This window comes from Camelina sativa, chromosome 19 (assembly GCF_000633955.1).
Source record: "Camelina sativa cultivar DH55 chromosome 19, Cs, whole genome shotgun sequence".
NCBI classification, from domain to species: domain Eukaryota; kingdom Viridiplantae; phylum Streptophyta; class Magnoliopsida; order Brassicales; family Brassicaceae; genus Camelina; species Camelina sativa.
Genome location: NC_025703.1, coordinates 15,762,305 through 15,782,314, shown reverse-complemented (window position 1 = coordinate 15,782,314; position 20,010 = coordinate 15,762,305). Strand labels below are relative to the sequence as shown.

The 20,010-nt window shown below is 39.4% G+C and overlaps 1 protein-coding gene across 1 annotated transcript; it reads left to right on the top strand.

The window, feature by feature from the left end:
* LOC104766459 (formin-like protein 1) lies at positions 15,986–20,010 on the top strand. The gene is made up of 4 exons (XM_010490350.2): positions 15,986–18,170; positions 18,259–18,464; positions 18,668–18,912; positions 19,002–20,010. The coding sequence occupies exons 1-4, from the start codon at positions 16,249–16,251 to the stop codon at positions 19,821–19,823; spliced, it is 3,195 nt and encodes a 1,064-aa protein (XP_010488652.1). The 5' UTR covers positions 15,986–16,248; the 3' UTR covers positions 19,824–20,010.

Here is a 20,010-nt window from a genome sequence, read left to right as displayed (position 1 = left end):
TGGTACTACAAGAATACAAAAAGAGTTATGAGATTTCAAGCTGTATTACTATTTGTCTATTTTAATAGTGCACGTTAATGAAAAATCATAAAACCAGACTCAGAGTAGCAATGATTTGAAAACTTCATTAAAACTCACAAGTAGTAGTAAGAAAACAAAATTATACTATCATCATCTCTAGTAATAATATCATATCTCTATATTTTAAATCCTATACGTCAGAAGTTCAGTGGAATATAAATTTATCATGCATTGTAGAGTTTTATCAAATGTTTTGGTTACAGGTGGCCACATGCTAATATATTCGTAGTTTTTAATCAAAACATAATGATGGCACCACTTTAACGAGATCTTACCGAAGCGTCAAACTTGTTGTTCATTAATGGTTGGTTCCATTATATTAATGAGAAAAAAGGCCCATCATTATGTTTTATGGCATATGATTTAGAAAGCTCCCCGTTGTTTATTTTGTTGTTTCCTTCTAATAAATACTGCAACACTTGTATTTAGTCAGAGTATTAACTATTTAAGAACGCTATAGATGCTTCTATACTACTGTTATTACTTGATTATAAATTAGCCATCCACTTACGGTTCGGAAAAAATATTTAGAGGTTCATCTATAAAACATCCGCAAACGTAGCAAAAAACAAAAAAACCTATTCACAAATACTAACATTTGTAAACCGTTATGATTGCTCATGTTTAACATCAAGCAGTCATATAATTAACCGTTATGTTATAATTATTTTAATTTTTTAAATTACTTTAAAGCCAGAGTTTTTTTTTTTTGCTTTTTCAAAAAGGATTGCGATAGAAAAATAGTGGCGAACAACAAGACTTCAATAATGATAAAAATCATGAAATTATTAATACAAAAATAATGTTTTATACATATATTTATAAAATTTATATTGAATATTATACTTGATATATATATTTATTATATTAGAAAATATACTTAAAGATTAAAATATACTACACCTTTTTATTTAGTTAATCTCTGTTTTTTTTAGAATTAAAATTATATTATGTTGACTTTCTTCTAATAAAATAAAGAAATAATATATTTAACAAAAAGTGCACAAACAAATATATATTAAACAAAGCAATGAGCAAAAAATCATTTTATAAACTTTTTTTTTGGTTTTCATTTAGTGGATATATTTTTAGCTGAAAATTTTGCTTCCTCAAGTTTTTCATTTATTCTACCAATCATACAGAGAAGTCAGAAAAATGTTTGACTCATGATTATGTAAACATGTTAAACAAGGAAAAAATAAAAGTATATTTCCCTAATAGAAAAGTGAGGAATGTTTTTCTCCAAACATTATTTCATTCTAAACTTTGTTTTCTGAAGATTTCTAGCATCATATATGTAGAACTTTTCCTCGTAAATTCTTGTAATACGGATTATATTTTCTATAAGTTTGTCTCGCTCGTATAGATGATTAGTTACTCTATTTTTTTTTATTCAAAATGGAGTAAATCTATTTTGGAGTTGGCCCAACCCTACTTCATTTTGGAGTAGAAAATAGAGATCTCCAAATTATAGTGTAAAATGAAAATAGAAGTTTCCAAATATAGAGAAAAAAATGGAAATCTCTATTTTAGAGATGAAAATGAAAATGGATTAGAGCAAAATTGACTTCAAACTCCATTATGAAAATGAAAATAGAGATGGATTGGAGTTGGTCTTAGGTCCATACTCCATTTTTAACTTTCACCATTATCCCCTTTAATTAAGTAGTACTGAGTGAAGATAACGATCATATATAATCAGAATAAAAAGAAAATGAATTTCATAATATGAATGATGTGACAAAGGTGTAATTATTCTTTACCATCATAATAATTTCGCATGATTACATTTTGCAATTATAAAAAGAAAAAGTTAGTGGAAAATATTTACCAAATATATATATATATATATATATTTTAACAGCCTACCAACAATATATATATATATATATACTACCAACAATATATATAAATATATATATAAACAAAACCATATATATATATGGTTTCGTTTGTGTTCTTTCAAGAGTAGAATATTTAATTATGATAAGTATAACAACAACAATTAGCTTGACCGTAATTGTTATTTTCCTTTCGTAATGAATTTGCGTTGCAGTTTTTTTGTTTATTTTGATATAATGTTATGGATTTGTGATACCCTCGTTTTGATTGTGTGTCACTGGTAGGTTTGATTAGTGTTTCTTTGTGTATTACCAAAAAAATGTTTTATTGAATTTAAGTTAGTAGAGTTAAAATTTCTCCCAAAAATTGCTATTTTTATTCGAAGAGTATCTTCCTCTCTACTATCATCATTGTGTACCATCCTTTTTAATTTCTTATTTACATTGTGATCACTTTCAAGGTTATTAATAAATAAGAAAAAATTAGAAAAGATTTTGCCCGGAACATAGATTGTTTATGGTTAGTTAAAACAACACTTAGACGATAATTCTTATGTCTGACAGACAATTGAATATGAAAATAGTTTAAATAAAAAAACAATTTATTTTCATTATTTTACAAATTTTTTATATTTGCAACTAATTTTAGTTTCACGCCTCATTTAAATTTTTATTCACAATTTTCAACAGCATACATTTTAGTATAATTTTTCATCTATTTATCTAAATTGTGTGTGTATAGGATGTGTCGATGTGACTCAACCTTCAACTGTCTCTAGTTAGGTTATAAGTGAAGCCATATGTCAAAATCCTTAGTTATTCATAAACATGTCAATTAGGGCCAAAGCCTGCGGGCTGCCCCGGTCCGGCTCTGAAAAACACCGGGCTAAGACTAAAATATATATGTTAAAAAAAATCAGATTTTTCAAGCTCAATCCGTTTGGGCTATAGGGTTTTTCAGGTTTACTACGACCGGGCTCGGACCAGCCCTAAAAGCCTTTTCACAAAAATATTTGTACTTTTGTGTTAATATTTTTGTTTGATTGCAATATTTGATTAATGATTTATTGTAAATAAAGTTTTAAGCTCTAATCATAGTTTTTATATTTACTTAATAACCTTACTTAATACTTTTAAAATTTTTATCTGTGATATTTTATATAGATTATATATTGTTTTATTTGGTTAAAATATTAAAATTTTATTTAGTTTTAAACTTTTTTTTTGTAAATTAAGTTGGTTGTAGTATATATAGATGAGTTATTGAAAATTTGATTGATTTTTTTTATATTGCATCTTTAAACACTGCTTTTAAAGGCTGAAAAATCCTGTAGCCCTGTTAGGGCCGAGCTCGGCCTTTGAAATATAGGCTCGGAAATATTTCGGGCTGGATCGAACCAGACTCAAACATATACGGGCTTTACGGGTTTTGGACCAGACCGGACCGGTCAGCCCGATTGACACCCCTAGTTATTCATATTTGTAAGTTGTAACACGATTTATCGCGGTATGCATACAAATATTAAAATCATAAACAATTGTTTATACATAATAATAGTAAGATTTATACATATATATGGATTATAAATATGTAATGAATAATATAGTTTTAACTGACTTTTAATTACAGTATGAATTTTAATTTATTTTATGTATACATAATGTATAGTTACTACAGTTAAGACACATTTTTAATTTGGTTATAATATAAATTTTAATTTCTTTTATCGTCGACGGCCCATGACGGTTGGAACTTGGAAACGTTAAGGTGGAGAAGTGATGAGATGATATGTGGACAATGACCATCTAACGTTCAAGTTAGAAAATATTCGAAGACAAGTTACAGTATAATTAAATGGATGCGATGATAATAATAATAAAATAGTTCTGAAAAATACCTCAAGAGTGAAAATATTCTCCAAATGAAAGCAAAAAGTACTACAGTATTTGGCTATTTGCTTTTGCTACCGACAAGGCGACATACTCTCTTTTACCCGACTGTCCCATCAATTCTCTTGGGGTTTTGATGCTGGTTGAAGATGGGATAATCGTCAATGGTCATATTTTGATGATACGGAATATATATATATCTCAAGTTCTCAACATTGGAGTTAACCCTGGAGACACAATTGATTTTAACGAGTGGCAAATGATACATAACTACATATTATTTAGGTTATGTTACGTTTTCTATATCAATTTATATCTCTTGTTTTTTTTTTATCTATGTAGTAGTTATCTCCATTTTCATGTTTCCTTCTCTTAGAGTGATTCGCTTTTGTAAATAGGGATGAAAACTCATTTCTAAGAGTCATGCATCAAATATATGGGAGTTTTTGGAGGTTATCATCAAATTAGGTCACTAATTCATCCATAGTTTATGCTAAGTATAGAAAAACTTCATGCAGAAATTCATTAACCAAAAAAAAACCTAGTCGTGTGCTTATACATTGTCGCGAAACCAAAATTTTGACCGTCCAACGATCTCGATCCGCCTAAGTTTTCTCCAATGGATATAAGCTTCATACTGAACTAAAACTTTTTTAAAATCGTATTTGAAAAAAGAGTATAATTAGTTTAAAGGTGGAAAACTCTTACCGGATTACCTGATCACGACTCCTATCTCAGCCACTGATTCTCTAAGACGCACAACGGTTTCAACATATATAAAGTTTAAGGTGGATTTAAGTGTGTGACCATTAGGGTGTACGGTGTACCCCTAGGTTAGACATTGTTTCTACTTCTACATGCATTTTCTTTAGAAGATATTGCCGACTAAGCATGTGCATGTTCCAAGATTAAGTGTTATGTTTGTTCCGAAATCTGAACCTTTGACATATATGGAAGGGTTCAGAAGTCTATAACCATTTTGTTTTTTTGTTTTTTTTAACTCAGAAAGTAAATTTCTACACCTATGAAGGAGTCCGAGACTAATCTCTCTGAACGAAAGGTATTCTACGGGTAAGGTCCCTCCCAGGTATGTAAATGTGCCGTAAGCAATAGGCCCATACCTATGTGGCCAAAAGAATAAAGCTGAGCAATTATGTGGTTGAGGAAAATCGATCCCTGACCTAGACCAACATGGCGATTCTTCACTAAAGCTAGAAGCACTAGCCCACAACCTCATGGTTAAGTCTATAACCATCTTGAGCGACCATTTCCGTGGTATTATCATTTATCAAGGGACTTTGATATCTAACACTACAATCGTAACACCATACATCTATGTAGCATCCATAATATATATGGATTTTTCGATCTTTTTATTCCTTTTCCACAAATATCACCATTAATTTTTTCTTTTTTTCGTCGAACTAATTTTATTGAAAGAGTGAGTGGAGGTCTTTTGCGTAAAGGTATAAAATGTAAAGTATAAAAATCAATTCCTGTGTGTCGGTGGTTTTACCTGATACTCTCGTACTCTTACATTTTCAGTACCCTTTCCCACGTGACCAATTATTTTACTCCTTTTCTTAGTCCAATTATGGTTTATCTAGCACCTCTTTTTATTTCAACTTTTATATGCACTATTATTATCTAACTTTATAGATTTTCCTAAAATTTTCTCAGGCCCACAAATTTTATTAGAATCAAAAAATATTTTCATTACATTTGATAAATTTTGGAGTCCTGGTAAATTCATTATATCTGTCATTTTCCAGTACTATCAATTTCTAGTGCTTTGTCTTTCTGTTGCAAACAAAAAAAATGCTTTAAAACTATTAATAACATTAACATGTGGAGTGCCCATTTAATGATTGCTAAATATTCCATCAAACACAAAACAAAACCGATATGTTATGGTTACGTTTCTCGTTCCTAAACGTTGCATGAGACGCAGGGAGCATTTGCTTTAGCCGCAGTGCCGCACAATAGTATTAAGAAAATTTAATGGCCAAATCTAGAAGACAAGAAATATGGTTATTGGATTGAAGAAGTATTCATGTACCATTTATGGGTTAACTAGTTACAACGATCGAATTTAATAGATATTTGTTGGTACCACGATCAATTACTTCGGGTTGTGGGCCTCGACCCACAACCAACAAACAATACGGGTTAAAGCCGTAACCAAGTCCAGCCCATTATGCCTGATCGGGAGAAGTGAAATGGAGTTTAACGATAAATAAGTCACTTCAGAGATCGGGACGTCGGTCAAAGATTTCATTTATTGTATTCAATAGAGTGCGAGATTTACAGGATAAATTGATGACATTAATTGTAATCGGGTAGTATAAGTACGAGTAGTGGGAGATTGTAACGGAGACGGAAAAAAACTTCCAAAAAGCAATATCACACATTTTTCACTTCGTAATAGCAATCAAATCTTTACCTTAGCTCGGAACTAGAACGGTGGCAAGCACCCCCGCTCAGAAAACACACTTGAACTGTGAAGTTCATCCTTAATTCTCACATTTGGCGCTAGAATGAGGAGGGTTATCACCTATACTCTTACTAGTTCCGACTCCACCTTCAGATCCACACCGTGCAAGCGGCGCTATGGCTCACGAGTCCTCCAACCAGGTAACTTTGGAGACAATCCAAAAACTTTTGCAAGATTTGGCAGAGAAATCTGACCGTCAGCAAGCGGCTTCCGCCACCCTGTCCAAGCGCTTTGATAGTTTGGAGGGGCAAGTCTCTACTCGTCTAGAGACAGTCACCAGCTTGATCGCCGATCTTTCAGCTTCTCACCTCGCATATGCCGATCGGGTCGATCTCCTTTCTTCGGAGCAAAACCTGCGACGACGTGCTCTAGACTTCACTGGCCTCATTCCACCGTTCACTCCGCAGCAGGCAAATGCAACAGCGACTCCAGGGAATATTTTCCCACCACAGACAACCCAGGCAGCACCATCGCCGGTCGGAGACAACCACACTCCCGTGCAAATTGAAGTCGCTGGATACTCAGGAGTTCCTGTTCGGGTCCCTCCCCCTGTGGGAGAAAACGTCCTTCAAGAAGGCCTTACTCCGGGTTATGCTTCTGATCCCGAATTCCAACAAATGCAGGATGATATTTGAGACATGCGATCTAGGATGCACAATGCGACCACTTCGGCACCAAACGTTTCTCGAATAATCGAGGAGTCAAGGCGAACCCCTTTCTCGGCTCAAATCGCTAGGGTCCGCGTCAAGAACACTGGGAAAATTAAGTTCACGAGCTACGAGAGGAAAGGAGATCTGACAACGCACCTCAAAACCTTTATGCTCACGGCCAGCCGAGTGGACCTCGAGCCTCACGAAGCTGATGCCGGCTATTGCAAGTTGTTCGCAGAAACTTTTTGCGGCCCCGTGTTGTTATGGTTTGCATTGTTAGCAGCTCGCTCTGTGAATAACTTTACGGAGCTGTCGACTTCTTTTATGAAACAATATTCAAGCTTAATCAAAACAACAGTGACAAATGCCCAACTTTGGAACCTGAGCCAAGCCCAGTCCAGAAGCAGCTCAAAGGCGACCTCACCGAATCTATCTTCATTAACGTAAAGTTCCCTGACCAGGAGATAAAGATCGGAGCTGGATTAAGAAGCGAACTCCAAACAAGTCTGATCTCCTTCCTCAAAGAAAACATTTCCACCTTCGCATGGTCTGTTGATGAAATGCCCGAGATCAGTCCTGAAATAATCTCGCAAGAGTTGAATGTAGACTCAACGTTCAGGCCAGTAAAATAGAAGCGGAAGAAGCTTGGCCCAGAGCGAGTCGAAATCGTCAACAAAGAAGTGGATCGTCTGCTCAGTACTGGTCAGATCCGCGAAGGGAAATATCCAGAATGACATGCAAATACCGAGGTTGTAGAAAAGAAAAATGAGGAGTCTCGAGTCTGCGTCGACTTCACTGATATGAATAAAGCTTGTCCTAAGGACAGTTTTCCACTTCCGCACATCGACAGACTAGTCGAATCGACCTCGGGGCACGAACTGATGTCTTTCATGGATGTGTTCTCCGGTTACAACCAAATCCTCATGAGCCTGGAGGATCAGGAGAAAACTGCATTCATCACGGACCGCAGAACTTACTGTTATAAGGTAATGCCATTCGGACTGAAAAATGTCAGAGCAACTTACCAGCGCCTGGTAAATCGAATGTTCGAACAGCAGCTCGGGAAGACCATGGAGGTCTATGGAAGCAAGTTCACACCTCACAGACCTCAAAGTTTGCTTCAATATCCTAAACCGGTTCGGAATGAAACTCAACCCCACGAAGTGTACGTTTGGAGTTCCATCAGGGGAGTTCTTAGGTTACATCGTGACAGAGCGGGGAATCGAAGCGAACCCAAGGCAGATCAATGCCTTTTTTATCCATGGGTTCCCCCATGACACTGAGAGAAGTACTGCTCCTCAATGGACGAATCCCAGCTCTCAATCGCTTCATTTTCCGGTCAACGGATAAATGTCTCTCGTTCTACCAGCTGTTAAAGAGAGGAGGAAAACACTTCGCGTGGGATGAGAAGTGCGAAGAAGCATTTTCTCAATAAAAGCATACTTATCTGAACCGCCGGTCCTGGCGAAACCCGAGTTAGGAGAACCTCTCTTTCTGTACGTAGCTGTCTCAGGAAGTGCAGTAAGCGGAGTCTTCGTTCGCAAAGAAAAGGGGGACCAACGACCAACTTTTTACGTCAGTAAGTCCTTCACGAGAGCTGAATCCAGATACCCATGATGAAGAAATTAGCCTTGCCAGTGGTGACCTCGACACGGAAACTACGCCCCTATTTTCAATCTCATTCAATCGTAGTACTAACGACATAACCGCTTTCGGACCATATTCCATAGCCCGAGCCAGTCAGGTAGGTTGGCCAAATGGTCAGTCGAACTAAATGAGTACGACATTGAGTTCCGGACTCGAACTTGTGTCAAGGCGCAAGTCTTAGCAGACTTCCTTATAGAGCTCCCGCTGGCCAACATGGCTGACAACAACACCAAAACTCCTTGGACTTTGCATGTGGATGGAGCGTCTTCAAAAACAGGTGTAGGAACTGGAGTTCGTCTCACCTCCCCCACGGGAGAGGTGATTGAGGAATCGTTTTGCCTGAACTTCAATGCATCTAACAACGAAGCTGAATATGAATTGTTTCTAGCTAGGCTCCGCCTCGCGGCAGGCATCAGAGTCAGGAAACTCAGAGGTTTCTGTGACTCTCAGTTAGTCACAAACTAATTCTTGGGGTAATACAAAACTAGAGATGGACGATTGGAAGATTGCCTAGCTTTGGCTCGGGAGTATGCAATGAAGTTCGACGACTTTGAAATAACCAAAAGCCCCCGAAGTGAGAACTCTGATGTCTCGACTTCGGATCCCACAAATACTCGAGTTATTCCAGTTGAGGTCATCGAGTATCCGAGCATACGTTTAGAAAAATCAAGTGTGATAACCTGGGCAATGAAGAAAAAGATGGCCGCTGAGGAGGCGGCTCGCGATCCCTCGTCTAAAATAACTTCAACACCTACGACGGCAACTTCAGAAGATATTGATTCATTTGCCAACGACCAAGAAATTAGCACAAAACCCCACGCCTCGGAGAGACCTGCCTCAACTCTGGACCTATCTGATCTCCCGCCTCGTCCTCTGGGCAATACGAACACCGACAATTGGGGGCAGGAGATTGGCGGAGCGCGATCTGGGCTTACCTGGATAAGGGTGATCTCCCAATTGACAAGTGGGCACCTAGGAAACTTAAATCATCAGTGCACGGGATTTCATTTATAACAGAGCACTTCTCCGCCGAAGTATAGCTGGTTCTTATCTAACGTGTGTTGCTGGTGAAGAGCCTCAACGTTAATGTGAGCCGTTCACAATGGCCCCAATGCAAATCACTCCAGAGGTCGGACCATGGCCTTCAAAATCAAGAGACAAGGATACTTCTGGCCAACTATGGTCGCCGACTGCGAGGAATATTCCCGAACTTGCGATAAATGTCAAAAACATGCTACGTCAATCTATCAGCCTACCGATCTCTTGTACTATGTGTCTGTGCCTTATCCATTCATGAGATGGTCTATGGATCTCATTGGTCCCTTACATCACGGACCGGGAGGAGTTCAGTACGTGCTGGTCCTTACTGATTATTTCTCCAAATGGGTGGAAGCAGTAACCTATGCAGCTGTGACAAGTGAGCAAGTAGAGCAGTTTGTGTTAAAGAGCATAATCTACCGATACGGCGTTCTGTACGAGATCGTCACAGACAATGGTCCGCAATTCATCTCCTCACATTTTGAAGGTTTTGCACGAAGTGGAAAATACGACTTAGCAAGTCAACTCCTCGTTATCCGCAAGGGAATGGAGAAGCCGAAGCAATGAATAAGGTCATATTGGCCAACTTGAAGAAACGGTTGGATTCTCGCAAAGGATGTTGGCCAGACGAATTACAAGGCATACTCTGGGAAATCCGAACCACGCCTCGTCGAGCTACCAATGAGACTCCTTTTTCCTTGGTTTATGGAGTCGATGTTGTAGTTCCAGCCGACATAGAAGTACCCGGAGTCTGCACCATATTGAATCCACTTCGGGCCATGGAGAATGAGTAATTTCTGCAGGATACTCTAGACGTCATAAACGAGCGTCGGGATCGAGTTTCGGTTTGGATGCAGAATTATCAGAGTGCCGTGGCTCGCTACTATAATTCTAAGGTCCGGGGTCGGCCTTTAGCTGTTGGTGATCTAGTAATTCGGAAGGTCCACGAGAACACCGAAGAGAATAACGCAGGGAAACTAGGGATCAACTGGGAAGGGCCATACAAAATTACCTGCGAAGTGCGAAATGGTGTTTACCAGCTAGAAGATTTAGACGGGAAACCAGTCCCGAGATCTTGGAATTCCATGCATCTCAAACGTTTTTATAAGTAGTTCGAGTAATTTTGTATCAGACTATGATTGGCTTGATCCCGAAAACAGTACGTAGGCAGCCCACTTCGGGTCCAGCTATCCGCATTCAATAAAATTAAATTTCGCCAAACTTGTTATCACAAAGGGTCAGTCACCACTCGAACCCATTTCCCATGTTGTGAAACCGAAGTCTTACTTCGTACAACTCAAAAACCAAAGTCTCACTTCGTAAAATTTATCAAAAAAACCAAAGTCTCATTTTGTAATACTTACCAAAAACCAAAGTCTCACTTCGTAATATTTATCAAAAAAAAAAAATCGAGGTTTCACTTTGTATAGTATAAAAATGAAAAAAACCAAGGTCTCACCTCGTAAAAAAAGAAAACTGAAGTCTTACTTCGTAACATTTTCAATATCTTGAAATCCATTAAAACCAAAGTAACTTCGTAGATTTATTCGAGTCAAAAGTCTTACTTCGCACTATCTAGGACTCGCTTCGAGAACTTGCAGTCTTACCCCGTTAAATCAAAGTCCGACCTCGTGGACTCAGTCTAATTTCAAAGTCCGTTTTCAAAACAAATCCGTCTTCGCCAAATTTGTATAAGTTGGAAGTCTTTTTAGTAATAAAGGATTTCAACTCTGTAAAGGTGAAGGAAAAAAGGAATTAACTGGATTAAGGCAAAAGAAAACATCTTTTGTCCGGGGCGGTCACCACGATCAAAAGCCCCGAACTAGGTCTAGCAAAAGCAAAAAAAAAAAACAACAAAAGGGGGGCAACCCGTGCCAAAAAAACCCCGGACTAAGTCTATTGAGGATCAGAAGCAGGGGCATGGTCAGACGTAGCAACTTTGTCTACCTCAGGAGGAGCCAGATCCATCTCGGTGATTCTCACCTCCGCAGTAGTGTTACTTTGGATGGTGTCCAGTTCCTGGTTTGACATTTGTCCGAAGTTAGTCCCGGATTCATCAATGGTGATACTCATGGGGGCCTCGTTGCATAACAGCTAGGGCGTGTCCACCAAGAGGTCAGAAAATGCGGAAAGGTCAAAGTCACGGATAGTTATCATCGCGACCTCAACATCAGCTTTCTCCTCATCAGTCCGTAAGATCCCGAGCTCAGCCTCGATGTCCTGAATTTCTCTCCTCGATAATCATCCGGTTGGCCCTAATCTCGGCAGCTTGGATCTGAGCTGGAGCCAACCTCTTCTTTTCTTCGAAGTGCACCTTCACCTCTTCGATCAGAGGACGGAGAGTGCGCCTCAATGATTGCCTTTCCTCCCTCTGCACTCTCTCTATCTCGCAACTGTTTCCGCCCTCCAGAAGTTGATTGCGGAGCTCGACCTCGTGCAGCCTGTTCTTGGCAGCTTTCTCGCTCTCCGCAGCCTCATAATAAAGCTCGCCCGCCTTCTTTAGTTTCCCCGAAGGTCCTCGTTGGCAAACCCTAGGTCCTGCACTTCGACCTCAACCTTCTTCATTCGAGCTCAGATCTGCTCGGCCTTCTCCACGGTCTTGGCATTGATAAACTCCAGCGGAGTGAACTCTGCTACTTGGTCTTTGAGATCGACCACCTTCTGTTGAAGTTTAGTCACTTCGGAGACCGACGGAGAAGCGAACAACTGTTCTTCATAAGATGCCACCGAGTTATTGAACTCGATCATCATCTGCAAAGATCATTTTGTTAGTCAAAAGGAATAATAATTAGGTATATACGACATATTTAAAATTAGTTACCGACCTCCCCAACTTTATCCGCGAACCGGAAGAAGTTCCCTCGGTTAGTCTCATAGATATCAGCGAAAGCCGGGACACAAACTCCAGGATGGGTGTAGCTTCTCATCAAGTCCGCTGGAGAAGCAGGAGGAGCTGCGCAAAATAAACAAGTTATTCCAATTAAAAGTCAAATGTACACCCACTACCCCTGAGATCCTACTTACTGCGAGGTGAATGACACTGTTCTTTCGGGCAGGGGCGCTCCATCTTTCGAGCTGGATTTGCCTCGCTTGTCCTCGGAGGAACTGGTTTGAGCCCGAGTTTTCTCTCGCAAAGTAGAAGACGATTCAGGTTCCTTCTTCTTCTTCGACTGCTCAGCTCTCGGCGAGCTCCCGTCAGCCCGATTACTGTTAGGAGCCGGAGGACCCTCTCCTTCTCGAGGTTCTTCACTCGAGTCCACAATGACAATCACGGGGGTTTGGAAGGCTCCAAGGGGGGGGGGGACAGAAGTCTCACTCACATCAGGGGCTGACAAATCAACGCTCCTAGCGGAGATGCGAGCTTTGCCCTCGGCGAGAGCAGCAAACATTTTTCTCTTCGCTTCCATTTCAGCATTCTCGAGTTCTTTCTTGAGTACTCTTTCTTTCCGATAGCCCATCAAAGAACGGTAAAAGACTCGGGGAGGGGAAGAGCGAAGAAGGGAATGTCTTCTGAGCCTAACTCTGGATTCTCTGATCCGTTCGCACGAGAAGGAGTCCCAGGGGATTTGGCCTTGACTGCAGAACCGGGAAAAGAACTCTGCAAAGGTGGGAGAAAGCTGGCCGCGTTCAAAGTGAGCTGAAACAAAAATAACAAAGGTAAGAAACAAAACCAAAAAGACTAGCTAATTCCAAGCGAAGTGCACCATGCTACCAATTTTCGAATATCACTTTGACACGAACGAGCTCGCGAGGTGCCCGAAGGTGAACTCATTAACAGGGAAAAAGAAGAACGACTTCCGCCATTTCTCATCTTTCTCTGGAAGGTCGTCGAAAACCTTATATCCGGAGAGCGGACTCACATAGAGGGTACCCTTGGTTCGTCCCGTTTTCACGGTGTAGACGTGGAGGAAGTCAGCCAAGGACAGTGAATAGTTGTACTCCTCAGCCAAAGTTTGAAGACAAATTACCGTCCAAACAAAGTTCGGACACATCTGAGGGAGAGCGAACCCCAGTTCAAACATCATCCACACGATGAGTTCGGGAAGCGGGAAAGACAATCCGCACGCGGAGAAGAATTTCTCGAATGCACAGTAGTACCCAAGAGGAGGGTTCTCCGGGGATTTGTGCGCTTCCGGGAACCGTATCTCGATCTCCGAGGGGATTCCGCAAGATCCTGAAACCTCCGCCATGTCACCTTTGGAAAGAACATACGGCGGATGGGGACCAAAGGCACTGGGGATAAGCGGTTTCGCAACTTTACTCGAAGAGGATTTTGGGGGAGACATGACTTTAGAACAGAAGAAAAGGGGAATCGGCGTAAAAGAGATGATGAACTTTCCGGCGAACGACGCTGAACAGAAAAACGAGAGCAAAGAAAAATAAATAGCGAAGAATCGATTATGGAAATAACAAGAGAAAAGGGGAGACTACCTTTATACGCCGGGTCGAATGGAAGCAATGATTACCTGAGGAACTGAAAAGTTCTGGCTCACTTCTCTCTCTTATAGCGTGTCAAGTCGAATGGTGGGTCCTGGCTCACCATTCGACTTGACACGCTATAAATACTAGTAGTGGGAGATTGTAACGGGGACGAAAAAAACTTCCAAAAAGCAATATCACACATTTTTCACTTCGTAATAGCAATCTAATCTTTACCTCATCTCGGAACTAGAACGGTGGTAAGCACTCCCGCTCAGAAAACACACCGGAACTGTGAATAATATCCTTAGGACATCTCCAACCCATTTCTTCATTTTTGACTCCATTTTGGAGTAACTCCATTTTGGAGATGGTTTTACTCCAACCTATTTCTCCATATTTGACTCCAAAAGAGAATATTTTTCTTATATCTTATTATTAATTTATATAATGATCTTTTATTTATTAAAATTACAAATTTGATCCAATTATTTTATTTTTAGCAAAAAAGAAAAATTTTAGCATGTTATTTATATTTAAAATTTATTATTGAACAACATTACATTACACAACATTCATCAATTATTAGTATTTGTTGTATTAAGTTGTTTTTAATATTCAGTTTAAGTCATATTATGTGTTTTAAATTTTATTGGTAGTAATGTTATTTTGTACTTTTGTTTGTATTGTCTATTTTCTATTTTATATATGTTAATTGTTGAATTTTAAAATTATTATTTATAAGTTTAAGTAAAAAATAATAATATTTAACTGTATTTAGATATAAAATATAAATCTATATAAATTTAAGGGACTCATTTGCAAATAAAAAAACTCAACTCCAAAATGAAGAAATGAATTAAAAGTCTCCAAAAAAACAAATATAGAGATCTCCATTTTGGAGATGGAAATGGAGTGGAGTTGGAGAAGATTTTTCTTCAAAATGAAGTTTGGAGATAAAAATGGGGATGAGTTGGAATTGTCTTAGTTCTCACAGTATTGGTTTGAGATTAGTATCGAATTTGGTACCTTAATACAAGGTACTAATTCCGATAATTATGAACATTATAAAGGTGAAACATAATTATAGCAAACTTATAGGACTCTACTATGTGTAGACATAAATTGATTTTATTGGTTTACGACACAAAATCGATACCAAATCATTTAAATTTTATAGCAAATCCATAATAAACCATTTATGTCAAATCCTCTAATCGAATTAGAAGATTAAAAAAAAAAATAGTACTGTTTTTTACATGTTTGGCTCAAATTGATGAACACTTTTCCACTTAAAACATAAAAAGACAGTTTTCTCCATTAATTTGTCTAATTTTCTTCTTACATTTATTTCTCTCATATTCTCATAATCTCATTATATTATTTATCCTAATTCCTCCTTTTAATCTATACCAGTTAGACTTTTCCCAAAAAAAAAAAAAAAAAATCTACACCAGTTAGACCTGAAAATGAAATCTAAGTTTACGCTTTTTTGTATACAATACAAGCGTTCGGTGAAAACACACCATTTCACTTTCTTCGACAGTGTCGGTAAACTATAGTAATAAACTAGTTCTCGCACTATACACCCACTTCCTTATTCTCAACCATATATATTTTAATATTTTCTTTTCCATACTTCTTTCTTTAATACAGTCGTCGCCACACCGCCGTAATAATATTTATTTTTTTCTGGTCTCACTTTTCAAAAAGCTTTTAAACCGAATTAAATTAAATAAATAAAGAAAAAACAAATCCACTCGCATTTTAATATTCTGCGTAGTACGGTGCAATGCAATTGCAACATGCACAGTGTGTACACACTTCAAGTTAAACGCGGACAGACTATTACAAAGTCCACGTCTTTTCCTACGTGTCATAATCCCATATGTTCTTGTCTGAATTTAGTCCCCACTACGTAACACGAATAATTAACCACTCTCCTCTCATCAGCTCTTTTGGCTTTCTAGTTCTCTCTTCTCTACTCACTCATCCTCTCACCATCACTAAACTTGAGATGTCACAAAAACACAATTAAACAATAAATAATAATCAAAAGAAGAGAGTAAACAAAAAGATCGATCGAAATCGAAACCATTATCACAACACAATCTTAGCTGGATTCATCACTCTCCTCTTCTTTTTTTCCTCCTCAGATCTTGAACAAGAAGAAGAAGACACAAACACAATGCTCTTCTTCTTGTTCTTGTTCTACTTCTCATCTTTAGATCTTATCCACGCCGACCGTCGTGTACTCCACGAACCATTCTTCCCTATAGATTCACCACCGCCGTCACCACCATCACCACCACCGCTTCCTAAACTACCATTCTCTTCAACAACTCCACCACCATCAGACCCAAACGCTTCTCCTTTCTTCCCATTAAACACTTCATCTCCACCACCTCCTTCACCATCCTCCTTCGCTTCTTTCCCAGCTAACATCTCATCTCTTATCGTCCCTCACGCCACCAAATCCCCACAAAATTCCAAAAAACTCCTCATTGTCGCCATCTCCGCAGTCTCCTCCGCCGCTTTAGTGGCGATACTCATCGCTTTACTCTACTGGCGTAGAAGAAGAACAAGTAACCAAGATCTCAACTTCTCCGATGACAGCAAAACATACACCACCGACAGTAGCCGCAGAGTCTACCCTCCTCCTCCTCCATCCACCGGAGCGGCTCCAACACGACGCAATGCAGAGGCTAGAAGTAAACAGAGGACCACCAGTAACAACAACAACAGCTCTGAGTTTCTCTACTTAGGAACAATGGTGAATCAAAGAAGCATCGATGAACAATCTCTAAGCAACCGAAGCAACAACGGATCGAGTTCAAGAAAACTCGAATCACCAGATCTTCAACCACTTCCTCCATTGATGAAACGAAGCTTCCGGCTAAATCCAGATGTTGGTTCAATCGGAGAAGAGGAAGAAGAAGAGTTCTACTCTCCACGTGGCTCACAAAGCGGGAGAGAGACTTTAAACCGGGTCGGAGCTCCGGGTCATCATCAAAACCCTAGATCTGTTAACAATGACACTATCTCTTGCTCATCTTCAAGCTCAGGCTCACCGGGGAGATCAACGTTCATCAGTATCTCTCCTTCAATGAGTCCTAAAAGATCCGAATCAAAACCTGTAGTAATCACCACCGCCGCTGCACCACCACCAGAACCGTCAAAAACTTCTCCGGCGGATTACAGATTCGTTAGGTCTCCGTCACTCTCGTTAGCTTCGTTATCGTCGGGATTAAAAAACTCCGACGAAGGAGGAGGATTGAATCAAATCTCTAGATCACCGACGGTTACGTCACTCACAGCCTCACCGGAGAATCACAACAACAAAAAAGAGAATCTCGAAACCTCTCCGTTATCATCTGCTTCAACATCACCGGAACGACGACCAAACGATACACCAGAAGCTTACTTGAGATCTCCTTCGCATTCCTCTGCTTCAACATCACCGTATAGATGTTTTAAGAAATCGCCGGAGGTGTTACCGGCGTTTATGAGTAATCTCCGGCAAGGTTTGCAGTCTCAGTTACTATCTTCGTCTTCTCCTGGAGGAGTAGGACAAGGTTTTCTCAAAGAGTTAAACGCATTGCGTTCTTCTTCTTCTTCTTCCTCCACTTGTTCTTCACCGGAGAAAGCTTCTCATAAGTCACCTAAGTTGTCTTCTCGGAACTCGCAGTCTCTATCGTCATCTCCTGAGAGAGACTTTAGTCATAGCTTAGATGTATCACCGCGGATTTCGAACATTTCACCTCAGATTTTACAGTCTCCGGCGATGTTGGCTGCAATGGGAGGTTCACGTGTGCCGCCTCCTCCGCCACCTCCTCCACCAATGCCGTTATGGGGACGACGGAATCAAGTGGCTACTAAGGTGGAGACGATATCAAAACCGCCTTCTCTCACGCCGCCTTCACATCCTTTTGTGATCCAATCCGAAAACCATCCAGTGACTTCTCCTGTAGAGGTTGCAGAGACGGTTAGTGTGAGTGAACCGGCAGAGGAGACTCCTAAACCGAAGTTGAAAGCGTTACATTGGGATAAAGTTAGAGCAAGTTCGGATCGTGAGATGGTTTGGGATCATCTTCGATCAAGCTCTTTTAAGTGAGTTAGTGTGTCAATACTCTTATTTGATACAGTTATGGTTTTTGTGAGTAATCTTTGTTATTGAAGTTATTGATGTGGTTTGTAGATTAGATGAGGAGATGATTGAAACGTTGTTTGTGGCTAAGACGTTAGACAACAAACCAAATCAGAGTCAGACTACTCCACGATCTGTTGTCCCCAACCCAAACCAAGAGAACAGAGTCTTGGATCCTAAGAAAGCTCAGAATATTGCCATCTTGCTTCGCGCACTTAATGTCACTATCGAAGAAGTTTGTGAGGCTCTTCTTGAAGGTAAACTAATGCTGTCACATTACATAGTTTCACAATCTTTTTCTCCAAAACATGAGTTCTTCTGCGTTCGTTTAGCGAGGAAGAATCATTTTGAACTGAGAATTTGAAGTCATGAATGATTGGTAGACAGCTGAAAGCTTCACTTCATTTGTGGTTGGGAGATTCTTGGTGTTATATTCATGTTCTTTGTGATATTTTTTCAGGCAATGCTGATACACTTGGGACTGAACTTCTTGAAAGCTTACTAAAGATGGCACCGACAAAAGAAGAAGAGCGAAAATTGAAAGAGTATAAAGATGATTCGCCTGTTAAGCTTGGACATGCTGAGAAGTTTCTTAAGGCAATGCTAGACATCCCTTTCGCCTTTAAAAGAGTTGATGCGATGCTCTATGTAGCTAACTTTGAGTCTGAGGTTGAATACCTGAAGAAATCTTTTGAGACTCTTGAGGTATTACTATATTATAGCAAGCTATGTTCTCTCTTTTTTTGACCTTTGTTTGTATCGGATCATGACTCCATTCCTAATGTTTTGGGTAGGCTGCTTGTGAGGAACTGAGGAACAGTAGGATGTTCTTAAAGCTACTAGAAGCGGTTCTAAAAACAGGAAACCGTATGAACGTTGGGACAAACCGAGGTGATGCACATGCCTTCAAGCTTGACACACTTCTCAAGCTAGTCGATGTCAAAGGCGCTGACGGGAAAACAACTCTCTTACATTTCGTTGTACAAGAGATAATCCGAGCAGAAGGCACACGTCTCTCAGGTAACAATACCCAAACAGATGACATTAAATGTAGGAAACTCGGCCTCCAAGTTGTATCAAGCCTCGGTTCAGAGCTTACTAACGTCAAGAAAGCTGCTGCAATGGACTCAGAAGTACTAAGCAGCTACGTCTCCAAGCTTTCTCAAGGCATCGCCAAGATCAACGAGGCTATCCAAGTCAAATCAACGATCACAACAGAAGAAAGCAACAGTCAGAGGTTTTCGGAATCGATGAACACGTTTCTGAAAAAGGCTGAGGAAGAGATCATAAGAGTACAAGCTCAAGAGAGTGTAGCGTTATCTCTAGTGAAAGAAATCACAGAGTACTTCCACGGGAACTCGGCTAAAGAAGAAGCACACCCGTTTAGAATATTCTTGGTGGTTAGAGACTTCCTTGGAGTCGTAGACAGAGTATGCAAAGAAGTTGGGATGATAAATGAAAGAACAATGGTTAGTTCTGCTCATAAGTTTCCTGTCCCAGTGAATCCAATGCTGCCACAGCCTCTTCCTGGACTCGTTGGACGAAGGCAATCATCATCTTCGTCGTCTTCTTATTCCTCTTCGTCATCCGACGATGAACATAACTCATCTCATTAGTTTTCTTAAAGTGGGATCTCAGGCTTTTTGTCTGTGCAAGTTGTTGTAAAAAGTATCCAGTTGTTTTGTCATAATAGGTTTAAATATATATATAGAGGAGAGGGATTAAAATTGACAGAGACAAAGAAGTGTTTTTAATTTTTCTTTTCCACATTTGTGTAAAATAATATAGGTTTACGTTTAAATT

Coding starts and splice junctions, on each gene's coding strand:
- LOC104766459 (XM_010490350.2), top strand. CDS start 16,249: ATGCTCTTCTTCTTGTTCTTGTTCTACTTCTCATCTTTAGATCTTATC. Junction 18,171..18,258: donor CTTCGATCAAGCTCTTTTAA/GTGAGTTAGTGT, acceptor TGTGGTTTGTAG/ATTAGATGAGGAGATGATTG. Junction 18,465..18,667: donor TTGTGAGGCTCTTCTTGAAG/GTAAACTAATGC, acceptor ATATTTTTTCAG/GCAATGCTGATACACTTGGG.